Here is a 20,534-nt window from a genome sequence, read left to right as displayed (position 1 = left end):
CGAGCTCCCAGCTGGCATCCCTCTTTGTCTGCGGGCCAGGGACATTCTCGGGAGCGATGCTCTTCACACAGGAGCCGTTTCACCTGTGTCACAGCTTTTTGTTGCCCTTTCTTTTTGCCTATTGAAATATGTCCCTGCCAGCTGGGGAAAGGGACCAGCTCTTAGCAACGCACATTGTGTTAATTTCTTGTAAAAAGAAATTGAAGAGAGGGAACTGGACTGTTCAATTCAGTGCAATTTCACCTGTACTGTGCTGTTAGCAGAGAGCATTAGAATTTCAGGGGAGAATGACAGTGATGCTTCTGTTGCTAAAATCAGTAGCGAAATAAAAATGTAGCACAGGTCTAGATAAGAAACAGCTGAGGGAGAATGTTACTTATGAAACTACGTGATATGAAGAAGATAGGAAATAGGAATAGAAGATAGGAAATTAGTTTCTCTTGTGATGACACAAAAGACTTGGGGACACCCAAGTGAAAATACTGAATGGTAGATTCAGAACAAATTAAATTACCTGTCTCTTTCTAGGATGCATAATTAAAACGTGGCATTCACTGACACATGACATTGTATGCACACTTACAGACAGGTTCTAAAAAGGGAAAAATCAAGCAGCTGTCCATTTAGAAGTGTGGTGCACCAAGAACACAACCACTTTGGGAAGTCCAAAATACACGAACTGAGGAAAGCTGGGAGAGGAAAGTTATTTGCTAACTGGCTGTCTTCTATGGTCTTATGCTCTCCCTAGCACCTTTCATGGTCATCACTCAGAAATGGGATACCATGCTATACTGGGCTTTGATCTGAGACAGTATTATGTTAGTGCTGCTTAAGGATTAAAGGTTCCACTTAAATGTGTAGTCCTACTAGAGGCAGGCAATCTTATGCTTGTCAGTTTATCTGTCTATATACAGATGACTTAGATTTTTCAGTCATTTAATTTTTTTTCCAGGAATATTAGAGGCAAGCATTTGAGTTGGTACTACCTGCTGTGTATGTTAAATAGGCTTCTGCATCCGTGAAATAGTGGTGTTACATTCATACTTAGTACACAGAACACAAAAATATGGTCTTTCTGATGAATAATTCTAAAATGTTCTCTGGCAGCACAGTGGTGATTTAAGGAGAGGATTACTGCATGTAAAAAGCTCTTTTATGAAGATACAAGATTTAATTTTTGAAGCTACTAGCTACATATTGTGCTCTGAACTTTGGTTCTTTCCCACAGAGACTTTCTGGGACCAGCTGATTTTATAGTGTCATTAACTATTCGTAATTAACTAAACCATTGAATGGCACAAAAATATTTAAAATACTGGATAAAACCTTGGATTAGAGTATGTTAAGATGTTGGCATGCTTTACTAGTAAGTCTTGAATTAATTTAATTTCCCTGATTCAGGAACTTTTTTTACTGACCAATTGTATTAGCCGAAATATTTTCAAAAATAGTTGATTCACATTTCTGTCTTTGAAATATGACTAAGAATGTCTTTGTTTAGCAGCCTACCTCTGAGTTTATATATATTTCTCTCCTTCCACTTAATATTTTTCAGAGAATTACAGAAGATTATGGGTCAGACTTATACAGGAATTAGCTGCTTAATACCCCTTTGATTTCTCACTGAAAAAAATGGGATTTACATATCAAAATACCTCTACAAAGCTGAGTCTATGACAATTTAAAAAAAAAATCTTTAATAGGCTGTGTGAAAAATACTTGTTCTCACCTATTTTTCTCATGTATAATGTTTTCCTTGTCTTCCTGAAATAGGTAGAAACAGATGACCAAATAGCCCTCCTTAGTAAGCCCAGGAATAAAGGAGGAAACAGTGATCTGGCATCAGCTGGATTTAACATTATTAATTCAATCATAGGATCAGGCATTATAGGTAAATCTGCTTTTCTTCACTATCCTGTATTCAGCCTTGTTTATTCATGCATGACTATCTAGCTTGGACAATAACACTGACTCCTTACTTTCTGCTGCTGTTTTTAAAGATTTTTCTCTGTATTTATTTGCTTACTTTGCAAAAATGCAGAGGTCTCAGTTGAGACCCCACCTTAATGATAAATACCCCAGAGTCTCTTGGCTATAATGACCAGAGAGGCTGGGCAGATGCTGACTGAACTTCATACTTAACAACACTTTGTCCAGTGAAAATTACATTTTTGAGGTTATTGAGCATGCTGGTCCCATTTGGGAGATTACTAGCATTTTTTAAAATCTGAGTTTTTCTTTATTTTGATTCTCACAAATAAATGTTTGGAAAGAATTTGCTAGAATCTCTCCCTTTCTGCTTTGCAGGATTGCCATATTCAATGAAGGAAGCTGGTTTTCCTCTCGGAATACTGCTTTTGTTTGTGGTTGCCTTAATTACAGGTACTCTAAAGGCAGTTTCTGTTGTAAAGATAGAATTAGTCATGCAATATTCTTAGCTTATCTTAAGCTTAATGATACCTTAAACAAGTATATCTATGACAATAAAAATGACTAATATTTTCCTTACCTCACTAATCTCTTCAGTAGATTGGTAAAAGTAGAGAATTACACTGTACAACATATGAAGCTGCTTTTTGACTGCATTTGTTTTCATGAAGCCTTAGTTTCCTAGTCAAGTTTACATTTGAAAGAATGTTCTTATTTGTGACCTCATAATCACCTGTTTGAGTCCACTGTTAAGACTGGACTAATTAAGAGACTGAATCCTGAGAGGGTTGTATATGACTTTTAAAAATAGACCACAGAATGAAAACCTTTGATTGTACTATGATTTTAAGTATTTTTCTTCCGATATGAGCCTATAGCTCCTGGGTTTAGTGGATTGAGAGATTTTGTGAGATTTCTCATCCCTGCTCTTCCTAGTACCATTGCTTTTCTTCTTACAACCTTTTATTTTTGGTTAGAGGAGTGAAGGAAGGTGAAAAGTAATCAACCAGAGGTTGGCTCATATAGTCTTTAACAGTAATTTTATGTTTTAACAGATTATTCCATTATATTACTGATCAAAGGAGGAAATCTGTCCAGTACCAAAACCTATCAAGAGCTGGTCAAAAAAACGTATGGTCTTGTAGGTTATCTAATCCTTTCAATTCTCCAGTTTTTATATCCATTTATTGGTAAGATCACATAAAATATAAATGTTTAAGTTTTATAAATAACAAGCTTTTTCACATTACTTCATTATTTCACTGATTGAATATTAAGAACTATATAAAGAATGTAGAGTATATGCTTCTTTGCTTTTTTAAGAAAAATTAAATTTATTTTATGAGTTCTGAAGAATGACTTCAATGAATTGAAGGATCAGAATAATAGAATTGAACTGAAATGTAATAGCAGAGAAATTCATGATCAGACATATGAAAATTAATGACCAAAGTAGCTAGAAAAATAGCAAAGGAGATGCTGTTCTAGATTGTGTAGCAGAGAACAAAGTTGATGTGTTTGGAAGAAAAAGAAAATATGAATTTAGGAGTATACTGAATTAGTATATTTTCAGAGATGCAGTTTTACTGTTTAGGTCTTGCTAGAATATTATGTGCTGTCATTGCTGTTCAAAAGCATTAGTTCAGCCTCATACCCAACAAAGTACTAGGAAATTGGGCAGTCAAGACCCCTTGGAAGACAAAATAGTAAATTAACAAAAAGGTATAATCTGGGCAGGAATTTATTAGACCAGAAGTTTGAAATAAAGTTCTGTTCTGAATTTGTCCCCTGCTGTAGCAGCATAATTAAATCAAATCTTAAATAGTCCTGTTATTTTCACACGTCAAGCTGCAGGATGTGATGACCTGAGATATCAAGAGTCTGGACTTGGTGATCACAGAATCACAGATGAAAATTCCTATTTTGGGTCTGGCTACAGATACCTGAGATTTTTAAGGTTGGCAAGTTGCTGTTACTGCTGGCAGCAGTGTTACAGATTTAAATTATACTCCTTGGTAAACCAAGAACTCCACTGATAATACAGAAAAATAATTGTAAAGGTCTCAGTCCTTACCACAGAGCTATGGCTATGCTCTTGTATGTGTTTGAATTAATTTATATAAGTAGAGTTGATGACTTACAATTTCACATCACAGAATATTTATATATATAGTTAAGGTCAATACCTAAATATATGGTGTCTAAATGCTAAAGACCATGAGAGTGTATAAATATATTTTGTGTGTGTATACACACGTGCACAAATTTACACACTCATAGTGTAGAGTTAGATAAGAATGAAATAGGAGTGTTAAGGCCACAGCACTTATTAATGAGAGGGAGGAATCAAAGTCCATATCTCATCTCTTAATCTATTTTCTTCTTCTTTTTTCTGGTTTAAAGAGTTTGCTAGCTTTTTGCATGAGCTAGAAAGTCCGTTGCATTTAATTGCAGAACTGATTATTAGACGAACACAGGAAATTTTCAAACTAAAATTCAGAATTTTCAAACTAAATAGAAACAAGCATTTGAAAGTAAACTGACAAAGAATTGCTATTTGAAACAAATAGTTTTAGGAAGCCATTTTTATCCTCTTCTGAAGTAAGGTTATATGGCCACTCAGCACAATGGTCTTGCTTATCAGGCTGCATTAATACTTAGGTTGTACCTGTTAAAAAAAAAAAAAAAAAAAAACAAAAACAAAAACAAACCAAAAAAGGAAGTGTTAAATAATGATTTTTTTTTAAACCTGAAACTTTCAAGTTGTTGCTGCTAGCCAGAATTTCTGTTAGAGGGATAGTGGCATGTAATCCTGAAGTCTACAAAATGTGTGTATTCAGTGTTAATCAAATATTTTGGATATGACTTGTACTAATAAAAAACTTATTTTCTTTAAGCTATGATCAGTTACAACATAATAACAGGAGACACTTTAACTAAAGTTTTTCAGAGAATTCCTGGAGGTAAGATGCATTTAAAAATTTTAAAAGTGGGGGATCATAGATTGAAGTGTAGCATAAGTATTTTGGAATTACCTGTAATATAGCTTCTAAATTACTCTTAAGTTTAGTTCAAATTAAGAACGTGAAGCATATGTCTATGAGTGGGGTTTTTTGAGTTTGTTTTTTTTTCTTTAATAAGCCTTTCCCAAATAAAAACTATGAATCCTAGTCCTTGGCTATCAGTGGACTCAGTGTCAGTGAAGAGACCAGATGCTTCAGTGAAATACTAAGCAAATAGAAGTGAGTCTTCCACAGTTGTGTATTTACAAGATATTTGGGGTTTGTAATCTTTTTTTAGATACTTTCTATAATAATAATGATTTAAATAGTGAAACTGTATTTAATCTAGTGAATAATTCTGGATAAGTTGCAAATAATATAATGAATGTAATGCCTTTTAACTCATGCCCACTTGTTTCCTGTGCTCTTAAGTTTTCACAGCAGCATCAGTGGAGCAATTTATGTACGTGTTTGATATATACTTTAGCACAAAAGCAGCTAAGCTAAAACATTGTCCACTGGGAAATTAAACTGAGAGAAAACATATTTGTAATGAAGTGGAAATGTGAATTTGTATGAACTGTTTCATTTCCACAGGAGAACTATAATTTTCAGCATGTGAAACCTGAAAGGTGTGGATGTAGTTTTAATTATCACACTGTGTTGTTCTGTGAATACCTGATCAAATTGATAGTGACAGTGAATATCTAATACTTTATATGTAATATGACTTCTGTATTAAGGGGAATCCCCGGCATGGCAAATCTTATTACCTATCCAGTAGAATACCTGCCTTGAAAGAGGTGGGAAAGCTTTATAATCTCCCAAAGAAAAGAGGGAACAGAACTCTGAGTTTTCCATGGCAATTGCCAGTCACTTTCCAGCCATAATTTTTCATCAAGTATTCATTCAAGCCAGTGATTTATGGTGGCCTCACTGAAACTTGGAGATGTTTTATTTTAAGTTGTCATTGGCTTGAAAAAACCCACCAGTTATGCAAACAAGTCCCACTGATTGCATGGAATATTATAACAGCATTGTTGCCTTCACATGGTAATCTACTTTGCAAGTGGAAGCTGACTGATGGCAGGAAAGGAGGTGCCCAAAAGAAACCTCAAAATTAACTTCTTTTAGGCCATTTCTTCGAGAACAATGCTATCCTAAACAGCACAGTAATTGATGTCAACCCAGAGTATCAAAAATTCTCAAGACTAAATGGCAGAAAGAAGTAGTAGAATTTTTTATTTGCCCTCTCCCAGCATTGACCCAGACACAATGAAAGACGTTAATACCAATCTATATGTAGGAATCCGGACTTTGCAATTTTGATTTAATATATCCCATATGTTATGCATTTGGTTTGAATTTGCTGAATTCTTGTGTTTATGCCCATGCTGTGCATGGCTTTCTCAGTGTTAGTTAACGCCTAGTTTTCAGTATTACTTAGTCTGAGTAAAAGGAATAAAAGCTTGATCACCAACAGTTTGTTACTTCTAACCTTTCAAATGTAGCTAATCTTTTCCTCAAGTTAGTCTCTCAAAGAAATAAATTATTTTCTTTTTTGCTTTAGTTGGGGTGGATAACGTGCTTACCGACCGTCACTTCATAATTCTTCTTACCACCATCATCTTTACCTTACCTATATCTTTATATCGAGACATAGCAAAATTGGGAAAGGTAAATCATAACAGCAGTTGATTTTTGGTTTATTGTTCTGTATGCCATTGAAAATAAGTGCCAGTCATAACTTCGTGTAAATAATTAACAAATGCATTATGCTGCCCACAGGACCACCTTTCAGCAGCTTACTGACTGGAGTCATGTTTTTACCTTTGCAGGTGTCTCTTCTTTCTCTGATTCTAACCATTGTCATCCTGGTGGTTGTGATGGTGAGAACAGTAACCTTCAGTCCACAAGTGTGAGTATTCTTACACTTGCCACAAAGTGAACTTCTGTTCATATATAATCTGTTATTTCACTGTTGCATTTACTTGCATAGTTGTGGAACATGCCTGCTTTGGAACAGACAGATAATCAAAAAATCTCTGTCAACAATACAAAATAAACAGCTAAATATACTTCATCCTTTTAAATATTTTTTTTCTGTTGGGTATAAGCAAATTTAAAGAAAGTCTCTAAACCCCTAGAGATAAATGGGGAATTATGGATGACTGATAGCAAGTGGGTCCTGGATTGGCATGTGAGATTGTCGGTCATTTGAGATTTTTTAAATTTTTTTTCTGTTATTTCTATATTTACAATCATTAAAATAACTACTATCTTAGGAATGTTTATTTTTCTGATAAGATAAATATAATAATTTCATAATAAAAATAAAATACAAATACTGTGAATTTTTAAAAAACAACACAATAATAACATCTTTATTTTGTCATTTAAGAAAACTATATGATACGAAAAACTCCTACTCATGCATACTCTGAAAGTAGTATTTAACATTGGACATTGGAGTGTTCTAGACAATTTAGTTCACATAAGTATGTGTTGTGACAATATTTTTATGATTATATTGCAAGAAAGTGCTACAAATTATTATTTTTCCTTAAAGGCTTAGAAGGGCTGCCTTTTTTCTCATCCTTTAAATGTATAGGTATATTAATAAAGATGAAAAATACTACATCTGAACATGCTTTTTTATTTATTGGAAAAGATTTATATGCTACTCTTATGTTTCCCTCAGATTCTTCCACCAGGATTGTTTCATCAGTGTTAGGCACAATTGTTCAGTTGTATGACTGCTGTGATACACGGGTTAGTTGCAGGGTATTCAGGTTTAATGGTAGGAAGATGCCTGGAATAGCAGTTTCGTAAGTTGTACCAGATGATGTTGTCTATCATCCACAAAATCTCTCTCAGAACAGTGTGGAACTTCCCTCCCCACCATATTTCTGGAGCAGCATGTTTTTCACACTGTGTGTCAAAGGGGTATTTAAAAGGTTAATCTCAAAACTCCCTGTTAAAAAAGGAAGAAGCTATATATAATAGTTACTGATAACCTTGTTACTATGGTAACATTTCTTCTCCACAGTTGTGATGCACTGAAAAATATGGAATGCATGATTTTATTTTTTCTTACAGTACCTGCTGTTTGGTCTTGAGTGATTCTTGAAGTTTTACTTCTTAATTCTAGAAGTAAGAGTTCCAAAAGAGTTTTTAAAAAAATCATTATTACGAAAGCACAGTCCTTGTATCTGTCATATAGGGAAAGTATTTGTATAGTCCTGGATAAAGGCTCAATGGGTGCAAAAATATTCAATCCCTACAGTTGTTATATGGTAGAACTGATTATGTGCTGGCCATTGATGACAGGTGATTGCCAAGAATAAACTAGACAATTCCATGGTTTCCCATTCCAATCCTTAACTGGCCTTTTCTTATGAATTGTTCCTGAATGTGTGTGACTCCATTTCATATTGGTTGCTTCTTGGCCTAACCACAGTAGATATGGACAGCAAACTATACTTTTTCAAGTGCTTGGAAAACACCTCTAAAAAAGCCGTAATTTGACCCCTTTTGGGGATCCTTTCTATAGACCAAATAAGCACAGTTCCTTTAGGATTTATCTTTTTGTCATTTCCTGTGCTTCTAATCATGCTCAGTGGCTGCCTTAAGTCTTCTGCAGATTAAAGTGGAATCGTGGTGCACCACTTTGCTGGGATATTCCCTCTGAGGAGCAGAGAAGATGATGTATCTTGAATGCAGTGTTGTAAGGTCCCTTTCAGCTGTGTCCCTTGGGGATTGCCATGCCTCTGTTTATGTAACCTAGTTTGATGTTTGCCTTTTTGGAAAATAGCATGATATCATGAATGTGCCTTGAGTCTGCAGTCTAATGGAACTACCAAGCACAAGATAGTCTGCAGAACTGTTTGCTGGTGATTTTTCCTTTGATACTCTTCTCGTGAAGTTGGGGATTTTTTTGTTTGCTTGTTTGTTCTCTCTGCCTTGTTCTTTTGAAGCCTTTTTATCCTCTGCGTAACTAGAATTTGTCATTATAGAATTGAATGCTGCTTTATCAGATGATTTTTTCCATTTACCAACATATTTATGATTTTTTTTCATCCCTTTCTCTAGTATGGTTGTGTTAATTGCACATTTCATGTTTTCCATTAAGGACACTTTTTGCTTTTTGTTCCATCATTCAAGTCATTGCTGAATACATTCAAAAGTTCTGGACTCAGGTCAGGTTCCACTAGAATCCCATTTGGATATCTTCCTGCTTTGATAATTACTTTCTGAGTAGTAATGAGTTTTCATTTACCTTTAGATTTTTCAAGGTGAATATTTCTTCCCTTTGAGGGGTACAAGATCATTATGTGGAAATGATAAAACATTTTTTGCTTAACTGCAATCCATGCTCTAGTTGAAAATTTAATCTTATTTGGGCAACAAAGTGATAAAGGATATTTTCTGCAATAATCTGAAACTTCCTGCAATGTGTTAGACCATCAGAGAAACAACAAGATTATTACTATTTTAAACATGAATTACAAAGTTTTGAATGTTGCTTCTTTTTTTTGTTTTTCTCTTTATTAGCTGTGAGTGTGGGGCTGGTTGTCCAAGGACACTTTAGGAATGTTATTGTCACATTCTGATGAGAAAAACAAAATGTATTTAAGATGCAGGATTACTTGGTTTAATTTATTTCCTCTTATGACAAATATAAAACTGAGGTACTTCTTTTTTTGAGTTTTGGTTTTGATAACTACCATCCATATGATTATTGTTAACTGAATTACATAATAAACCTGCAGATAGAGTACAGTGTTCTGGACTATTAAGAGTTCATTCTCAGTATTTTAAGATGCCAGATAAAAATACATTTTGACCTGATCTCTATGGCCATCTGCTTATGGCTGGGTATTTATGTACTGTGATCAGAAAAAATAGGTAAGAGTTAACTTGAACTGTAAAGTGCAGCATGTTAATACTGCATGAAATAACTTCATGCTTCTAGCCTGAAACTAACATTCCTTGCTGTAAAAGGAAATATTTTATGTAGCTTATAAAGAGGGATCATTTTAATTTTATTTGGTGTTCTTTAGCAAGAATGTTATGATGTCAGTGTCTCCGTAATACATAAATGTCTATGAAAAACTTCAAGAGCAGCTGCTACACATAAAGAGGATGTGAGAATTACTCAACTGGCAGCTGATTCCAGGGATAAAACACCAAGGGCTCAGGAAAAAAAACTTGAAAGTAAAAAGCTGATTCTTTCCTTCATATAAAAAAATCCAGTAGTAAGCAAAGGTAAACTTTAATGTGTGATGAAATTAAAAAACGCCAACCAAGCTACTTTATATTTACAGAACTGTTAAGTAATTCATTAAGGAAGAAAGAAGAGTAGACGTAGCTGTATCTAAGTTGGGCTGACATAATAGCTTTGTCTTGTCTGTGTTCTTTCACAAGATGACATTGATTAATATGAAGTCCAAGGCTAATCTGAGCTGTACTCATTTTCTTTCCATTCTATTGATTAAAGTTATATTCAGCATCTCTGAACTTTTCAGTGTCTTTAAACTTTTAAAGTTCAAAAATACCTAGAAAGCTATTTTACCTTAGAATAGAATTAAATTGAAATGCTACAATTAATTTCCTTAATGTTTAAATCATTGAATTAAACCTGAATGAATTTCTGAGATGATTCTGGATTATATTGTTAACTGCTGGTTTGCACCTAAACTTGGCAGTTTGACACTGATCTTCAATCCAAAACAATGGAAGTCTTTTGCTCATTCCAATATGTAGCTCCCTTGTCAAAAATATGACTGTTCCTATCTAGAAATCACCTTTCTTTTTTCAAGTCAGTGTTCCATAGCCACAAGCTGGTTGAGATCAGGGATATTTCTTTCTCTTGCCTTCATTAAAGATGTTTTGCTTCTCATGCACTCTTCTACTGCAACATTTCTATATAAATGACAGAAAAGATTTTTGTGTAGCACTGATCTTAAAATGGGGTTTATTATGCTGCAAATGTTTTGCAAGAAGTAAAAGAGAGGCCATATTAGACTGCCAAACAAATTTGCCCAGCTCTTGCTCAGGGTCCGGATACTTACCCTGTCAGGATATCTTATCCTTTGCCTGGTTCATTTGTTCTCAATTTCCCCGTTCTTATGTAGATAAACATGAATATTTTCAAATTTTTTTTTAGAATGAATATGTTTATTATGGTGCATTTTCACTTACATACATTGAAGACTCAGTAGTCTTATTTTCTTTCCTTCTAGGTCTTCTTCATTGCTAGGCCTCACCACCTTCAGTCTGTCTTGCTTTTGTCTTAGTTTCAGCTGAGACTTTTTCCCTGTATGGCAACTCCCTTAGACTGTATTTTTACTCAGTCTTTTACTATTTTTCTTCCAAGAACTACATGTAAATTACATCCCAGGTTTTACTTTGTGTTTCAGCTTCTACTATATATGATAGACAGTACAGCTGTCAGCAAGTGCATTTAGTTCAAAAATGTATTTCTTCTCTTACCTTTCATTGTTTCACTAATACTTCTTCAGTGTGAAAAAAGCTTCCTGTTCATGCAGGCATAGCCTTTGTTTTTATACACTGAGTGAGAAGCAGAGAGCTGGCCGATTTTGTCATTTGCAGATTTTCACAGCTAATGCTATTCTCGTATAAGCAGCAGTTAAAATCTTCCCCTAATAACTCCTAACAAGAATGTAGGTCAGACCAAAGGTCCCCTCAAAAAAAAAAAACAAAAAAAAAAACCCCAAAAAACATTGCTATCAGCAGGATTGAAAAACCACAACAAGTTATCCTGTATTCTTGTGATATTCTTTGAGTGTGTGCACGCATCTGCCTATAGACATGCATATATTAAATCAATTTGTGTATGTTTACTTTGACAGATGATGTTTCCATTAGGTGCCCTTTGGCTTGTGAGTGATTTTATGTGACTGTTCTTTATATGGTTCTTCTATAACTAACACCTACTGCTTTCTGACACAGTTTTCTCTTTCTGAGAAGTCTTTCTATGAAGTCTTATTTTATATAGACACTTTGATGTCACCTGCACCCTTTCCCAGGAGCTTTTCATACATCTGTTTGTTCTGCAGACTGAACTTGGGAGTAATTTCTTATTGATGTGATCACAGCTCTAGAACTGTTGACTCTCAGTTCCAAACACTCAGAAATGAAATTTCTGACTGTGTGCTTTCACTGCATGAAGTTCCTCTATTCCCACAATATGAAAATGCTTTTCAAAGCACATGCAGCAGTACATGAGTTACTGAAGAAAATAGCACATCTGTACCAGCACACATTGTCGGACATTACAAGCTTCTGGTAGTGTTCAAATCAGGGATCTGAAATTCTTCCTCTATTCTGTGATTAGAATGGAAGGAATTTATCTTCTTAGGCTGTTAAATAAGCAGGATTTTGTTCTTTTGGGTTTTCCCCCCCCCAGTAATACTTCTAATCTGATTTGTCATTTATTGGTAAAGCAGGGCAATATCTTGGTCTTTTGCATATTGCTAGTGCATAAGCTAACACTGTGCAAGGGGAAAACCAGCTCCTGTGATTTTTTTTTTTAATTAATTGGCCACTTTATTAAAAATGTTTCAAGTGAGATTCATATGCTTTCTGAATTCCCTTTTTAAATCTGTATTTGTAGGAGCTCATAATATAGCTGTAACATTGCACAGGATGTACTGTTTTCACAGAAATTAATATGTTTCAGGCAAAAGCATTCTTTTTTTTTTTTTTTTTGCATTTAAAATATTTGGTTTATAAGGTATTAGATAATCTAACTTTATTATTACTAGGAGAGAGTCAAAGAAAACTGCTGTCAAAGGAAAATATAAAACAAATTTTCATTTTGTATGTTAATTATCAAATCTGACCTCTAGTGGTTACAGAATGGAACAAATGGAGTGTTAGCTTCCATTACACTCTTTTTATTTTGAAGTATTATTGCAATGTTTCCAATCAGATGTGAATGTTTTCCTTAAAAATACTACATTCAAAATTATTAATATTAATTTTCCAGACACATCTCTAGGTGTAGTGATTTGAAATCAGTGGTGCTATAATATTAAGGGAGCTTATATAAGGAACAACAGCAGCTATAGAGGGTCAGAACTCCTATTTCTCAAGACAAATACCAGATAGCTCTGTTTCATCCATAGTACTTCACATCTACTTGCTGAGTTTGAGAATGTTTTAGGAGGGCCATATTCAGCTGCCAGAGGCTCGAAGCAGTATGTTACAGCAGGTCAAGACAATATACTGTACGCGAGGACAAAAAAAAGGGAACTTGATTTTATGTTCAGGTTCTGTTAACTTCAAAGTTAAGTTTCATAACCACAGCTTAAGAGCTGAAAAGCTGCTCTAAGTTTGAACTGAATGTGCATTAGGTACTTTAAATCTGGATTTTTTTTTAATGTGAAAAAGGATTGACTATTTGAACTCAAGAAATAGTAAGATATGAGTTCTGAAAGAGGAAACTTTTTTTTTTACTTTTTTTTATTATTACTTTTATTTTAATCTGTTTATTTTTAGGGGCTGGAGGTGTAATTTAAACATTTGGAAACAATGAAACCTGGCATAGCATATGCCACTGCAGCTGTCAAAACCAGCAAGAGGGAGAGATCACCAAAGAGAGGGAGGGATAAAGCTGCCATTGTTACCTTCACAGAACTGGCCTGAGTGCCATACTGCTTCCTAGGGCAGTAGGAAAAGAACATCTTAAGGTCTCAGGTGGCAGCAGCTTTCCCTCTAAATAAAAACAGAGCAATCAAGGTTAGCAGTAGCCAACTTTTTAAGAGCAAGCTTCTCTGGATTGTTTTTCATTGTCTGTGCTTTAATATTACAAATTCAATATTTAACTGGGTTGTGAATTTCATTTGATGTTTTTAGCAAATTATATTTCTGGAAAAGAAAATGCATCCTTCCCTGTTTTTTCATTTTGGCCCTTTATTCCATGATGAATTTCATGCAGTAAATGGTTTTTAGCAAAGTTTGCTGATGGTCCTCCTCTAAGCATTGCAATTACTACAGGTCCAAATCTGTGAGCATATCTTAGAGGAGGAGGTGTGAGGAGTATTACATCCTTGCCTGACTATAAAAGTCTCCACATACTCTCTTACAATTTCTTGTATGTTTTGGGAAGTAGTGGAATCTCTTTACAGTGAGGAGCAGTTGCAAGGGGTGTAAAGAAAGGCAAACTCCCTCACTTGATTTGTAGCCTAGTAAAATGGTATCTCTAGACTGCATGGATTACATGTTTAAATTCAAAGGTAGAAATTGCCTCTAAATAGTCAGAGGACATTTTCAGTTGAGATAACCTTAGTCAGAATCAGTAACAGCTTTTACCTTCCATCTTGCTGTTTTGTGGTATATGCTGACATGAAGAGTTTACTTACAGAACTGAAACAGGCTGACATTTTTTACTGTAAACACAGGTTACAGAAATACTTGAATCAAAACAAGGGTGATAAGAAAGGTATCTCCCTGGTTTCAGCTTGTTAATAAACACTGGGGCTATGTCAGAGAGTAATAACTGATATTTGAAAAGAGGGTAACCTATTTAAATGTCTGTTTTAGACCCAAATCAGAAAATGCATGGATATTTGCAAAACCAAATGCAGTACAAGCCATTGGGGTGATGTCATTTGGTAAGTGTTTTTTGCTGTTTGGGTTTATTTTCAAAATTAAGGTCAATTGTAAGAAACTATTTAATATTTTGAAACTATAATTTTTTTTTAATATTCATGTTAAACTGATACTGAAAAAAAACTGTTGAATGTTCCATATCAATGTAATTGTTATTGTGTAAAGCATTAACCTCATCCATTGTCCATTTGGCCCTGGAGGTTTGCCACTGTAGCAGAGACAGTGTGCACATGAGTGCAGCTCACCTGTGCAGGTCATCCTAAAGCCCCTGCATCAGTGGGTTTGTCTAAGTGATAAACTGAGGGGGCTGGGATCATTCTGCATTCCCTTGGGTAACCTCTAACAGAAAAGTCCTCATTCTGAAATCTGTTCCTGCCTGCAGGATCTGGTATATTATTTCTTGTTAGCATTGTGATAATCTGAGGCCTCCCAATGATTGCTGCTGCCTAAAATGGATGCCATATGAAGTCTGAAAGTAGCAAATGGCTCTGTAGATTTAAAAAAAAAAAAAACAACTTCTCAAATCTGCTGCTGGGTTCTTAAGTAAAAGAGCAGGAGGAGGAAATAGCTGTGGAATGGAGATGTGGAGGGTGGGAAATTGCATAGCATTTAAGGATAATGTAATCAGAATCATCTCAGGATGAATATAAACCTTCATCAAATCAACTAAGCAAGCAAAGGTTCAAGCCATTTATCTTTGCCACTCATTGCAAGATTAATGTTTGTATTTAATAATGAGTGGATTCAAAGTGTGCTGTGTCTCTATGCATTTATGCATGAATTCATACATTTGCTTTAACTGTCATGTGTGTTTCAGCATTCATCTGCCATCATAACAGCTTTTTAATATATGGGTCTCTGGAAGAACCCACATTAAAGAATTGGTCTCAAGTCACACATATGTCTGTGGCCCTTGCTCTTATCATCAGTGTAGTGTTTGCTGCCAGTGGATATATGACTTTTACAGGATACACAGAAGGTAAACTGCTTGATCCCTCAATTTTGGTGCTTGCTATAATCCTTACGTTTCTGCCTTCCTGTCTGATTTTTTTTTCTGTAAACATCTTGGTGACTGTAAAAATGCAAATATCATAGTATATGTGGGCAGAAATAGGACATTTGTCATAGTTACCCAACAACCAAAACATGATCCAAAAATGTCAGCTACATGCTAATAGCTGTCAGATTCCTAAGTATAAGCCTCATCAGTGGAAGTCCCATTTGAATACTTCCATCATTAAAACACTTTGAGGACTACACTACACAGCTATGATTTATCCACATGGTCCAGCAGTAGAGAGCAGTTAAGAGCAAAAATTTCCTACAGAGTATCTGGTATATATCTGTGTATATTTTCTTACATTTTTTCTTGTCTGTACTAATACAGCATCCTAGAGTTAGAGATGTTTCCTATCTTTGCAACAGCTGTTCTGGTGTTAATAATCCTACTGTCCCCTCTGTGGGTATATGAATACACATAAATATATATAACCAATGTTGCATCATACTGTTTAACATCATTTTGTTGAAGTGAAAAAGGTATGTTCATAAGAACAAGGTATAAATTAGTTTCAGTGCATTACTTTCTTCAGGGAAAATACACATTTCATAAGCAAGCATATTTTCTGTTACTTAGTAGCGACATTCCAGATTGTAGGAGGAGGCTTCCAAGATTTTTCCTTTTCTGATGAGCAGCAGCATTTAGTTGAGAACAGAGAAATTGTAGGATGGGGACTCCTGCTTTATCCGTCCTTTTTTTTCCTGCCTCCATTGCTTACTCCTGCAGAGTAAGTCACTGTCCTAGATGTACTGTAGCTAGACCGAATGCAGGCTAGCTGAGAACTTTCAGGTACAGAAAGCTCTGCCTGCAGCTCCTCCTCAGCTTATGACTCTTGTGTTAGCAGGTTCCATCTCACTTTCTGTCTCCCCTGCCAAAATCTTTTGGCTGTTTAAAGTATGCTTTATTGCTTCTTCAGTGCCATTGTGTTTCCTAAAGTAGTAAATCATGAGACAGTATGGTAACCACATAAAAGAGAACTGATAGATCATCTGGTCACTGTCTTGCACTGTCTCTTGTGCTTCAGAGATGATTACTACAGATTCTTTGTGGTACACACGAGATGATTTGAATTCTATAGTGATGCTTTTGGTTTTAGATATAAGATGATTTGCTAGGTGATAATCCATATGTTTGTAATAGGCTTTTGAGGTCAGAATACTTGAAATTATCTTCTACAGCTTATTAGCTGTGAGTAGATACTGTCAGGGAAATGCGGTTCTCCACAGGTAACTCTCACCTCTTTTTTTAAGTAATTGTTGTTCCAGGAGTTTTTAGGGAAAATTTATCTTCTACACATAAGCTTTCTTTCTGAATCTGTCACATATTTATTTAATCAAACACCGGCATCTCATACAAAATCTATGTTATGGAGAAGATAACAGATGACAAACTCTGATATGTATATTTTAAAATATTTTTTGAAGATAATTGTCACTTGAAGTAAAATACGCAGCTTAACCAGCAGGATAAGCTGAAAGTTATTCCCGGACATAACTTGTGACTGTAACTAGTTCCTAGTTACATGTCAGAAGAGGGGATCAGAAAACCTCAATTACTCCAGTAATCTGCACTTCAAGTTGCAAATATAGGCAAATGATGTGAAGTTCAAGCTAATTGGTGTTTTGCTATGCCTCAGGAGATATATTTGAAAACTACTGTAGAGATGACAACCTTGCTACATTTGGAAGGTTTTGTTATGGAGTTACTGTAATTCTAACCTTCCCCCTTGAATGTTTTGTGACCAGAGAGGTAAGAATTTATTACATTTTCCCTTTAACGCTGTTGTTATATATTAATAGTATTGTCATATATTGTAGCTGAAGTCTATGGTTGATCTGTGATAAATAGCAGCATATTTTATCCTGCTGCATGCAATGAGTAGGGGGGACTAGTTGTACTGTTTAGACACTGGCCATACACATTTAGACACTGGTTTCACATTTATTAATATATTAATAATTACTGAATAAATCAGGACTGCTTGAAATTTCAAGTTTGGCATAAATGACACTGTTGTTACTGTGTTGAGAATAGCAAAAAATACATACTTTTCAATCTTAATAGTTTTTAGAAGTATCTCCATCTAGGAAATTCATCAATTCAATGAATAATTGTAAGTGGATTTATTCTGTGATGGGCAAATGGGAAAAGAGTAAGTTCTGAAATCCTACAGGTATAGCTAAGTCAATTTGGCAAGTGTTCTGCAATTTTAGTAATGATTGTTATGGGTAATTTTTGGAAGCAGATGAAGATGTTTTCTTGAAGCAAGGTAAGTAAAATTCAGCCAGTGTATTCTCACTCATTCCTTTAGTTTCCTAAGGTTAGAAGGTTTGGAGTAAGTTGTTTGATAACATAAGGAGAAAAATCAAGGTTTAAAATTGTGATTCTGTTTCAGGTGATTGCCAATGTGTTTTTCCATGGGAACCTCTCAACAGTTTTCCATGTTGTTGTGACAGTAGTTATCATTGCTGTGGCGACTGGTGTATCATTAGTGTATGATTGCCTTGGAATAGTTTTAGAGCTGAATGTAAGTGAACCTGTTTACTCTTTTATTTAATAAATCACTTATTAATAAATAAGAAAATTTTAAAATCCACATCTCTACTGAAAATCTTAGGAAATTTGACATAGTCAGTAGTAGTGTTAGAAGAAGGAATTACTGCTTCAAAACCAGATAACTAAAGGTGAAAGGAAGTTCAGGAAGTAAAATTCATATGGTTGGGGAGGGTTTTAGAACAGTTTTGTAGATAAGGCAAGTGGCTATGACCTACCAAATGTGTTAAGCCACAGCAGAAATCACTGAAATACTCATCCAGACTGTGTAGTGGTATTGCATTTAGCATTTCTTTCTGATTAAGTTGGCAAATTACTTAACACTGGGGCAGATTCTAGTGACTGCCTTGTGCCACAGGGGCAAAAAACAGAGGGAGGTAGAAAGAAAGAGCCAGTAGTAGCTAGACCACAGAGATGGTCACTGGAAATATACAATCAAAAGCAAGCAAAAAAAGCAAGCATTCCACCAGTGCAGTGGTCTATTTCCTAAGCAGTTAGTCAGTAGTCAAACTGATAGCTTTATTCAGTTACAAATAGAAGTTGATAGCCAGGCATTTGCGTGGGTAGCTCCTATCTTGTAGGGTTTTTTTGCTTTTCCTTTTTAAGAGAGAATTTGATGATACAGCTGTAGGTATTTATTGGATGTAATAATTGTTCTCAGAAAGATTGTTCGGTCCTGATATCTAGCAGTAGGGAAAAATGAATAGACAGAGTATTTACATGTGAAAGAAAGGTGATCTGTCTTTGAGCTGGCTTTCTGTCCAGCAGAAGAGCTGTCTTTTGGCTCTTCATCACGGATGGCATTTGATACTATTTCTCTGAGCCTGCTTACTCTCCTGCTTTAGAACAAAACACAAGCCATTGTGTTTGCCGGGTGGTAATTCCCCAGGGAAACCATTGAGTCATATGGGAGTCAAAGGGTCACAGAGTTTGCTTTGTTATTCTTTTACTGGGATGCTGGTTTGTGTTACTTCACAGACCTAAAGCTTAATTTTCGTGGAGGAGACACTTTGTGCTTGTACGTATTTCTGATGTCTATACTGATCACTGTTAACAGGTTCTACCATACCAATACTGGAAGTTTTGTACAATTAATGATGTAAAGTTATTACTTAGGCTGGATTACTATCTGGCCATAATTAAATTGAAACACAGAGTTTGTTAACTATGTAACTAAATAAACATTCAAAATTTCTACATAAAATTGCTTCCTTTTGGCATGTAACTCATATGCTAATCTGCAGTGGCTTTACTATAAAAAGAATTTTTGAAAGTGCTTTTTGTTTGTCCCTTTCTAAGAGAGCATTCAAAGAGGAGCTGAATTTTTAGTGAAAGGTTCTACTCTGTGAAAAGGAGCTTTGCTTTCATAAGGAAGTCAACCTAAATCAGGTTATAAATGTCAAAACTGATGAAAATTCTTTGAACTGCTACAGGATGCTACATGAATTTTTTTTCAAAAAAATTTATTCCTTTTAAAGGCAGTGTTATATCTAAACTCCTCCATGGAATTATCTTAAATATTTTAATTCAGCTCAAGTATTGAAGAACTATGTTTGGACTTCTACTCTATCTCTTAAGCTGAGAAACTTTGGGTAATAAGATTAAATGCTTCTTGAAATATTAAAATATTATTCTGTATCAGCAAAGCAAAAGCATTTAAATAAATCTTAATTATTGGAAATAGTTTAACAGATATTTTTGCATATTTTGGGGCCTTTTGTTTGGAAAAAAAAGGTTTTCCATATAGCAACACAGGAAAATGCCTTTATCCTCTGTTTTTACTGTTGTATCAATCTAATCACAACTGTTAAAAAAATTAGGTTTTTTTTCTTCACATCTAAATAAACATGCTGATGAGGTTTTTTCTATTGCTCTTTCCCACACACAGGGAGTTTTGAGTGCTACCCCACTTGTTTTTATCATCCCATCAGCGTGTTATCTAAGGCTGTCCAAGGAGCGGTGGAACCATTCAGATAACCTCATATCCTGCCTGATTCTTGTTCTTGGTGTGCTAGTGATGGCAGTTGGGTTTGTCATGACTGTCTTGCATCCCCAGGAATGTAGCCATGGAAAAGAAATGTTCTACTGCTCCCCTAGTAATGTTTCTTTACACAACAGCACACTTCCACCATAGGTAGCACACCAACCTCCAGACTAGACTGGGCACATCTCACTGTGAGCCATACATGCCAGTTTAAAGGAGAGTGGAACAAAGTTTTTTCATGTTTTGAGATGCATTAAGAATTTAAAACTGTATCACTGTATTTACATACTTGATTTTATGCTGTCATCCTTTTTCAGGTAAGACTTCAGTTTTAACTGTTGAAACACAAAATCTCAGAGGTGCCTTT

At 35.0% G+C, this 20,534-nt stretch overlaps 1 protein-coding gene across 1 annotated transcript; it reads left to right on the top strand.

Annotated features, from left to right (window-relative positions):
• The first annotated feature begins 1,740 nt into the window (after positions 1-1,740).
• On the top strand, positions 1,741-20,317 carry SLC38A11 (solute carrier family 38 member 11). The gene is made up of 11 exons (XM_041473338.1): positions 1,741-1,891; positions 2,308-2,382; positions 2,985-3,119; positions 4,827-4,892; positions 6,502-6,608; positions 6,770-6,849; positions 14,502-14,572; positions 15,388-15,549; positions 17,267-17,379; positions 18,026-18,157; positions 20,072-20,317. Exons 2-11 carry the CDS (start codon positions 2,322-2,324, stop codon positions 20,315-20,317), a joined length of 1,173 nt encoding a protein of 390 aa, XP_041329272.1. The 5' UTR covers positions 1,741-1,891; positions 2,308-2,321.
• The last annotated feature ends 217 nt before the right edge of the window (positions 20,318-20,534 follow it).

Source organism: Pyrgilauda ruficollis, unplaced genomic scaffold, assembly GCF_017590135.1.
Source record: "Pyrgilauda ruficollis isolate IOZ18807 unplaced genomic scaffold, ASM1759013v1 scaffold3, whole genome shotgun sequence".
NCBI lineage: Eukaryota > Metazoa > Chordata > Aves > Passeriformes > Passeridae > Pyrgilauda > Pyrgilauda ruficollis.
Note: the sequence above shows the minus strand (reverse complement) of the source record. Positions and strands in the feature narration are given on the sequence as shown.